Source organism: Pseudopodoces humilis, chromosome 7 (assembly GCF_049639895.1).
Source record: "Pseudopodoces humilis isolate 2021_Gansu_Grassland_sample_001 chromosome 7, ASM4963989v1, whole genome shotgun sequence".
NCBI lineage: Eukaryota > Metazoa > Chordata > Aves > Passeriformes > Paridae > Pseudopodoces > Pseudopodoces humilis.
The window spans coordinates 37,310,966-37,321,107 of NC_142206.1; the positions used below are offsets into that span (position 1 = coordinate 37,310,966).

General features: G+C 34.9%; 1 protein-coding gene across 2 annotated transcripts in view; it reads left to right on the forward strand.

The window, feature by feature from the left end:
• NPAS3 (neuronal PAS domain protein 3) overlaps nucleotides 1-10,142 on the forward strand; it is a 591,199-nt gene that overhangs the window by 403,131 nt on the left and 177,926 nt on the right. For both annotated transcript variants that reach the window (XM_088057760.1, XM_088057761.1), the window contains exon 4: nucleotides 5,652-5,741. In XM_088057760.1, coding sequence (XP_087913886.1) covers nucleotides 5,652-5,741 — 90 coding nt within the window. The remainder of the gene's footprint in view (nucleotides 1-5,651; nucleotides 5,742-10,142) is intronic.

Consider the following 10,142-nt stretch of genomic DNA (forward strand, 5'->3'; position numbering starts at 1 on the left):
TATCCCATGCAAAATCTTATTTCCCAGCACAATACTCCAATTGTCTCATAGTACTTTAATTGTGAAAGCCCAAGGTCAGATTTTCCACCTAAGTAGCTAAATAAGCTTTTGCATGTTTGTTGATGTTGCTGGAGGATATTGCTCTGATATCTTAATAATGAGAGCGCAGAAGATGGGTACTGAGGTACAGATTTCTGCTAGCCATCATTTATGCCATTTATTTCATTTTTACCCCCCATCCACAAATGGTTGCCATATTGAAATGAAACCTACGTTTTTGTTTCTTTCTTTAGGAAATCATATTTTTAAGCCATGTTGTGACACGATCAATGAGTAAATAACACAATTGTATGTCTATTGTAAGAGAGGGACTATTTTCTTTCATAAATGTCAATTGCATCCAATGCTTCTTCTCTTTTTTTAAAAAAAGTGAAATATTTTCACTGTTACTGAATTTTGTATGTCTAATTGGTGACAGTCTTTGTCCTTAAATAAATGCTTAGCTCCAGTTATAGTATCACTATGTCATAAAAGTGAAAAATTCTAATTAAGATGATCTGCTTTCCAGGAAAAAGTTTAGTATATCAATTAGTCTGTTTTATCAGGGGGAGTATTCCCTTCCCCAGCCCCTAACTCCCGATCAGAGCCTGAATGATGAGAAAAGCATCACAGATGCGTGCTGCATTGGACAAAGAACACATGCATGCATTTAAATCATGTATATCTTACTTTTTACTGATGTAATTGTGAAATATGTCCTTTTTGCATTCATAATTAGGGGGTGGAACAGATGGTGAAGGCTTAGTTTAAAATAATCTGTCATTAAAATAACCTAGCCTACTGGTAATTCTTCACTCTAACTGGAGTTTAGGTCAGGGTAACAGGGTTTTTTGAAGCATTGGAGCACACTAGAAGGAACTAGGGACTTCATGGATAGTGTGAAATATGAGGATATTCTCCAGAAGGACACTGTAGTAAGACTCCAGTGAATTAAATTTGCCTGTAGTGGGAATATGCAAAAATGTCTGGGACAAAATTCCTCTGACAAATATAAATCCATTTACTATGATGCATTATACATAAGTGCATATTCGGTCAAAGTGCTACAGTGGGTTTCATATCCTGAAAGGAAATAACCTCACTATGCTTCAAATACTGTAAAAGACAGTGAGTATTTTGGGTTAAAAACCCATGCTTTACATTTTTGCATTATTCTGATGTCAGTGGACATAAATTATACTAATTTGCATTATTGTTCTGGGGTGCTGCAGCTAGTGACTTTTAAATCTGAGTCTCATTTCCTTCGTGTCTACCACATTGACTTGCTCATATGTGACAGAGAGAAACTTGTATCAGTCCTGCCTGGCTAATTTAGAACAGTTTTCAGGAATAAGGAAACTGACTCAATAAATCAGATACTTGCATGTCTTTAAAGCATTTATTTTAGTGTTCCCTGCAAGATTTCATTCTTTAACAGCTTTGAAGAGAGCATATAGATTTCAGCATGGTATTATGATAAATCTTCTTGAGGAGGGGCAAGCATTAACATTTGTGTCGGTTCTTTTTCATCTTAATCCAACCTTGGTTAATAATCAGAAAATTCTACATAGTGGGTAAGAAGATGTAATTAACCCTTTGACCCCAGAATCTTAATTGGTGCCTGTTGAAAACAGTGGGGCAGTTAAAAAAAAATAAATTAAAAAGTAGCCTGTGGTGATTGAAACAGCATAATACATAATGGTTTTCTGAAATCAAAAGTAATAGAGAGCTTCAGCTTTAATCACATTTTGCATAAAGCCAGTAAGTGTAGTTTTAAACAAGAAGTTGCCAGTCTACCTTAAATTGGATTGTGGTCAAAATTGGCATTTGGGGTCACCCTGACCCTTTCTCAGCTGCCACACTAGATGAGAATAGGACTGGGTTTATGACAGTCAACTACATTTACTCAAAAAAAAACCCAGAGAGAAATTACATCAAGAAAATTTTGCTTATATTCATGGTCTCTCCTTTAATGAAAATAGGACATTATGAAAACCCAGTTACCTTTTCAGACCCTACTTTAATATTATAGTTAACTCTGGAATGTCCAGAACAGAAATCCTATCTGCATGAGAGCTACATTGAAGCTGTTCAGAAATTCTGTCTGGAAAGCACTGTGGTGCTCCTTCCAAAAGAGATATTTGAAAGCTGACTCAATCCACTACCATTCTCTCATTTGTTTTGTCCTTAGTTATACATAAGTAACATGAATAATACTTCCAGATATTTCTCATTGAAACAAAATTGTTTGTGAATATGTAGTATACAGTGGTATCACATACTCTTCTCCAGTATATAACATAGCCTGTGTTATGTTGCCTTGAACCTTCTCTGAAGTCTGCTGCTCTCTTGGCATGCACAAAGGACGTACGCTTTATGAAAAATTGAAAAATTTCAACACGCATTACTTAAATAATAAATATTCATAAATAATACCTATGAATAACGAATGAGACAGTCCTTCAGAACTACTGTTTGACCTGTAAAAGGAACAACAACATTGTCACTAAAGTGCTCTGTCTCAGCCCTTTCTTACTAGTGGGAGGAACTGCCTTGCATTGGAAGCCGGCTATTTCTCCTCCTATTTTTATTGTCCTTTTTCTTAGGTGTTGGGACTTGAGCTTGGTACTTGGAGTATTTGTTCTAAGGTCTTTGTATTTTGGGCATGGAAGTAGTAAGATGTCCATTAGCTGTTAATCAGTGGCTCTTTCAAAACACGAGTAAATAAACTTTCTGATTTTGCTCTATTGAACAAAATGCTGAATTTGATCAGTAGTTGCACATAAGTGCAGCTTCAGAGAGGTGGAAAAAGAAATGGGGAAAGAATGACCATGACTTAGTACTCAGCTGGCTTAATGAACAAGTTTTATGGCGCAGGAAGTGACTGATCACATCCAAAGGTGTTGGTGTGCTGCGTTGGCCCTGCCAGTCCTTCAGTGGTGCCTCCTCAGTTACCTCCCTTATAAATTTGGGGACAAAAGTAAGGAGTAGTCTCCCACAAAGAAAGAGGGAAAAAAAAGGCTAAACAATTAAGCTATCTAAATGAGAGAATCAGAGTAAATGGCATGGAAAAGTAGTGAGTGCTTAAGATGGCTAACACTTCTCACTTCAACACCCTTCCAGTTGCTGTTGACTTTTAAACTTTTGCCATGGAGATTGAAATTTCTTTGTACAGCATTGTCAACTAGAGATAGTTTTATTTTTTTATATTTTTTCCCAGCAAAACTAGTTTCAGCCAATTTCAAAACTACACTGAGTGAAACATTTCTGCCTAATCAGTACTCAGTTTTCTTCAAACTTTTGTTTCATTAAGCCTGAATTCCTAAATAAGATGATGTGTAAAAAAGAAGAAAAGCTATCAGTGACTTGGAGGATTATTTTTTCTGGTTCTCGCGAAACTTTGTCCAGATATGTCAGATAATTACACACTAAAGCAGGGTGCTAAACAGGTCAGATCATAAATGTGCTTAAGCTGTATGTCATTCTCTCGAGTAACAGAGCAAAGAGACCACACAAAAAGCTGTATAAAAAACTGAGAAGAATAAATTTGTTTTATATGATACACAAATAACCTATGCAACATCTTTCCTCAAGAAAGGAAGATGCCGCAATCATGCCAGCTGCTGGGAATGGGCTAGTAAGAAATCTCTGGTATGCTTGTCATTACCCATATGGATATTCCAAGCACTGTTCTGAAACATCTGAAACAGACCCAGGGAGACTGCTGCAGATTTAGTCCTTTAGTCTGAGTCATGGTGACAATTCCTTGCTGCCAGTGGAGAATGGAGTTCTGTACAGGTGGCCAGGGAGGCAGTGTCATGGTTCTCAGCTTAACAGAGGGTTAATCCAGTTTCCTCAAAGGAACACGGGACAGAGAATCAGGAGCACTAAGACCTTTAAAGATTTACTTTTCTGCGTAAGAGCTTGTGCATAGTGGGAGAGATCAAGTGTGCAAAGGCTTTGATTGTCCTGGTATGGATCTAAGTTTGAACTTCACTATTCCAAATTTTCCACCTGTTATTGATGTTAAAAATTCAAGGAAGTGATGTTAATAATTTGAGAAAGAAATTATGATGATTTATAAGAGGCCATAAATTACTTGCATAATATAAATGTTTTTACATGAAGGAAATCTATGCAGATTTACATTTTTATTAATTCATAAATATAAATTAGAGCCTTCTTCTAGTGCAGTGTCTTTAGTGAGGGTTTGTTTTCCAATACACGGTCTATTATTTTTAGAAAACTCATATTTTGAACTAATTCCACCACCTACTACATCAGAGAGGGGTGAACTTTTGCCAAAGAAAGCTTCTGACTAGCAGCCTGTTAGAAATCTGTCAAGAAGCAGCAGAAGAAAAATATTATAGCCTTTCAGAAATCACTGTTGTGTATTTGCAAAGGACTGATTACATGATTTCGTTATCATGTATCTCCATCAAATTTATCTGCTTTTTTCCTCCCCAAACCAGGCTAATCTCTCAAATGCTACAGTTAATACTTCCTTTATATGTTCTTTTATCACCAGGGGATATTTGGGATGGGATTTTTGGGGATTTTCATTGTTCCTCACAACATTTGAGCTGTTTTAGCATTTCTAATTTCTGGAATTTTGTGATTTTACTTTTGCAGTAGTCAATGATTGTTTGCCAATAATCATCCTCATGACAGGCAGAAAGGTAAAGACATGGATAGTGTACGAAGGTAGTTTCTTCCTAGTGAAGATTTACTATTATTCATAGAGATATACTCCCTTCTGGATAGGCAGTGATTTACTCTGTGACAGTTTAGAATATAGTCCTCTGTTCATTAACTGCACTCAGGTTGCAAAAGATATGCATTAGTTGCTGCAATTGTATTTTGACTTTTGCAGTTGCAATGGAAACCACATCCAAAGACTTGAACCTGTCAAAGTAAAATCTGATCTAGACTTTTACACCAAAGGGATGAAATTCATAGCGTTTCTAGAGACCTGAGCTGTAAACATATTTGACAGTAATCTGCTGATTGGCTTTGTTGTCTCACAAAAGGAGAATGGTGTGTGCATATACGCGTGCATGTGCGTGCATGTGTGTGTAATCCTCAATTAATTTACAAATTATTGAGGTCCATAGTGGTTTGAGTGATGGCAGGATTTTATTTTCTCCTTTTGAGTTTTTGGAAATGGAAATTCTCTGCTTTGATTCTGAACGATGGGGGGTGATTTTTTTTATGTACACAGTTCAGTTGGAAGGTTATTTGTTTTCCTTATTTATTTCTTCATGTGAAAAAAAAAAAGGAGCATTTTATTTTTCTATATTTCTTCTATCAAGCAAATGAGATAAATGTTATACAGTATATATGACAGATATAAGCATGCCCATAAATTAACTTAATAATATACTCATCAACTTGGATTTAGTAATATACTCACATGATGTTTATTAATAGATAATAGATAATTAGATAGAATAAAAAGGAATTGTCTTAAGGGTTCAAATTATAACCACTTAAACAAAAGTCAGAATATTTTCCTCAGTTTATTCTGTGATGTCTTTGTTTGAATCTATTTCTACTTGTAGTTTAGAATTTTTTATTAATCTATTCACTTTTTTTTATCTCTTACTCTGTAGTCCCTGGATGGATTTGTATTTGCACTAAATCAAGAAGGAAAATTTTTGTACATTTCAGAAACTGTCTCCATCTATTTAGGCCTGTCCCAAGTAAGTACATGCTTTCAATTTTAGAACATAACTGTGTATGATGCATTCTTCTGATTATTATTATTATTGAGGAAATAATAATTTGGTTTTTGTATTTTGCGTGGATTATTGAATTAACTGTTTAAAGTTGCATTCTGTTCATCCTGAGACAGAACTGAAAAATGTGTCTATAGTATTGGATGTTGAGATGTGTATGAAAACTTTTTGCCACAAAGGATCATTATTAATTTATTGAGAACAAATTAAGTTTCTTTTCTCAGTTGTTTTGAACTTTAAACCTCTATACCTGATAGGAAAGGGACACTCTAATAGTACTTCCCTTGTGTCCTATTACTGGATGTTTATGGAGTACCCTGCATTATCCAGGGAGCTGACACGATGACAGGGAGTCATTTGGAGTCAAGAAATGCTGAAAGAGACCATTAAAATGTCTTGCAGGGAGGGTTCCAACAAGGACATATTTTGATGCTTTCACCAGTGCTCACTAATATGAAAAGATGAATTTATAAAGTATAGTAATTTGGGATGTTTTGGTTTGGGATTTTATTATTTTTTTCATTTAATTGCTGACAACTGTTTATCAAAGATTAAAAGGCAAGGCAGAAGTGGGGCAAAAGTTAGTTGTTAATGTTTATTCCTAATCCTGCAGCATTCAGAAATGTTTTGGCAGGATAGCTTCTTTCTGCTTGCACTTAGAAATGAAGCAGAAATATTTTGCATGATGATTTTCAGAGTGGGACCATCGACTTCTACTGGAGTCACCCTGAGGAGGAAAAGAAAATCTGAAATAATACTTATTTGAGCTACTTTAAATTGGGACCCACACAGCTATGAGGAAGCAACTATTAGCATAGGCTACTTACTGTCAGTTTTGCTGTACCCCACCAACAATCAAATGGGAAATTTTAACATTTGATGACAAAAAAAGACTAATTTTAAATATTATCTGGTAAGAATACGAATAGAAGCTCATTAAGTCCTCGAAGAACATGCAAGCAATTGGCTGTAATAAGTTCAGTAATTGTTATTTTGTGCTGGCTTTGGCAAACCCAATGATAGAAATGGAAGCAAGAGCTGTTTCTAGCTCATATCAGTATTCTTGTCTCTCATTAAAGTCCCTCGTTTCGTAATAGCCTTTAATCCCTGACTTAATCTGTTTGGGAGTTAGTATCAAGAATCTCATATTTTGAAATCGGTGCACCACCATGTTGCTAATACAGTAAAGAATTGGAACTTTAATGTTTATTATTGTCTTATGTTCATATTAATCTGGTTTATGCATAGTATCCAACAAAGTCTAATAAGCCAGTAAAGAAGAAGGATGGATAATTAGTTTAAGCAGGTAAATGCTAATTAGGAAACTCCTGAAAGGCATCCATTATACACTAGCTTAAAACAAATTTTACAGCCCTGGTTAGTGGTGTAATCCAAATTCTGTCAAGGCAACTGCATTTTCTGTAATTGAGATGTGTATGTTTGCTTTGCATAACAGATGGCTCTGTATGCTTAGACTGATAGCTAGGAAAATAATAATTGCATTATTCTGGCCAAAAGAATATTAGCTCTTGGGTTTTGGCCATTTCAGTCAGTCCTCCTGCCAGCACAGCATATGCACATATATGGATTGGATTTTCAAGGAAATTGATGCATCTGGAATAGTGTGGCCATCTGAAATATCATCTGTTCAAGAAAAATTTGGCTTTAACCCTATGTTAGTCTCCCGTTAAAAGCATTTTCTGCCACTGTCTTTCAAACTATACAGTTGATAAATCTCTCCTTACTCTGAACTCACATCATGTTGTTCAGACTTTACACTCCATCTTGATCCATATACATTTCAGGAAAGGGTTCAGTTAAATGAAGCAAATTTTTTTTGCATATTAGATAGAGTATTAGAAATAGCAGGACAAATATTTCCATGCATTCACCACTGAAAGTACTGATGGAAAAACTACCAAAAATCAGAACTAGTACTATGGATTTTTACCGATAATAAATTAAATCTACTGAGATTTACTAAAATATCTGAGTTTTTTGCTTCTCTTCTGTCTTTATGGAGACATTTTCTATTTCTAAGACCTACGATATTTATATATTTTTGATATATTGTTCTCTTGGTACAGCATTATATTGCTAGTCGCTTAATAATTTTAAAAGAAGTGCTGTAGCTGCATCCTACTAAATCACTAGTCAAAGCTTATTTGTTGCTAAAAATATTGGCAAGTCTATCTGTAGAACCATTTCTCAAATATACATATTCACCATACCAAACTTAAAATACTAGTGAATTCTGAATTTCTGGGTTGGTGTTATGTGATACATGAAGTGTTGTATTTCTTGGACTGCAAGTAAACAATGATATACCCTATGCTGATACTCCAAAACTTTGTATTTATATAGAACCTCCAGACAGTGTTGCACTTAAAGGCATTATAATGTACATCACTATTTGAAATATCTTCATCAAGTGCTGACTTCAGAGTCTTACTTTCTAGATAACTTATTTCTCTAAGACTTCTTCCTTGTTTGGTGGGGCTTGGGGGGGGCTTTTTTGTGTTTATTTTTATTTTTAACTAGTATGCACGGAAATAATGTAAAATATATTTTGTATTTGCAAAGCAAAATCTCATGTCACCTAGATAAAGGAAAATAGTTTCTGTATTGAATCTCAGCAGGTGAAAGCATTTATGGTAGTCAATTTTACTCTTTTCTGAACATTCAGAGCTAGTGGTGCAAAACAAATGGATGCCAATGTTGTAAGATAGCTGCAGGACTAATAGTAAACAAATCTGATAAAACAATATCTTGGAAGGTGGCCTGGAAATTATAATAATAAAGTTACCCCTGGCAAAACTAACAGTATATTTGAACAGTAAACGAAAACCACAATAAATACCCTTTTGACATTACAATGAATATAGCTTATATGTAGACACCCATCAACATATGTCTTTTGAATAATTTTTTTGAATAATTTATCTTCCAGCTAATGCTAACCAAGAATTTTAAGCTAGTTTGGCAGATGTATATTTCAGAGAACAGAGATACATTTCAAAGTTTAGGAAAAGAGAGTTAGCCGAAAATTATGAGTGAGAGAAGGTAAAGTGTCAAAGCAAGAGAAATGGACCAACAATCTCCCAGTTAAAGAGTCTATGTATATTGACTTTAGTCTATATTAATTGTCATAGCTCAGCTTGAGGCAAGCTGAAATAGTTGAACATACTTTCCAGTTCTTTCATGAACTGTAGTATTTGTTGAAAGACCCAGAAATATCTAGAAGTTGGACAGCATGATCTGTGATGGTGTAGCCAATTCAAACATCTTTTTAACTGTGTCTCTGTAGTGATGTAAAAATGTTTGTTCTTCATACATTTTCCAAGTTAGAAGGTAATCTTTGATACCAGGGTAACTTCCATCTTTGGAATCCTCAGTCCCTGACTTCCCTTTAGAAATGGGATGAGATTTCAAAAGAAAATGTCTAACCACTGAAGAGGCACTCAAATCGCTCCTTCCGATACTTAGAAGTCCATGTGAGTGCTTCCCTGAGAGATTTCAATTCTCTAGAAAAGTCTAAGTCTGTATGTGTTTGAGACTTAGACCAAACATAAATACATAAATAATAACAAAACTATTAAAACACATAAATAGTAACAAAAAGGGAGAAAAGTCTATCCAGAAACAGAATAAAAATGTGTTATCCAGAAAGGATAAAATTGTCTGACATATGATGTTTCAGGTTCAATAGAAAATATTATGAACTAGGGTTGGCTAGGATGCTTTTACATTCAGGAAATAAGTTCTTAATCACCTCTTACAATGGTTGTACTCAGCAAGGATTGGATGTGTAGTTTCCTGCCTGTGAGGTCCACATCTTAAAGTAAAATATTTCCTACCTTTGCTCCCACTTGTCCAGGACACAGAGCAGGTTTGCAGATTGGCCTGTTGAAAAGAGAGCTCACAAAAAATGAAGAGTGCAGCTGCTGGCATAATAAGAGATAGATAATAGAGATGAAAAAGAAAGAAAACAAGAATAAAATTTTGAGAATTTATCCTTTTGAAAATAAAGCAGGCAAAACCAACAGGTATATTATGGGTGTACTCTGTTACTGGTAGCATAACCTATTTCCTTATTTTCCCTTTCTGTGCATTTGTTCTATGAAATGGCAAATAAAATTATAGCTACAGCACACAAGTACAAGGTCAAATAAATGACAGTACTCATTCTATTTGTGAAGCTATTCTGAAAAGGAACCATGGTGCCAAATGTGGTTTATTTGAATAATAAAGAAGAATTAGATTCCCCTGATAACTTGGCTGAGGGCCAATAAATCACTGGAGGTTAAGAATGCTTTGCAACTGCCATGTATTTCTTTTGCTTTTACGAAGCACAAACCTCAACTA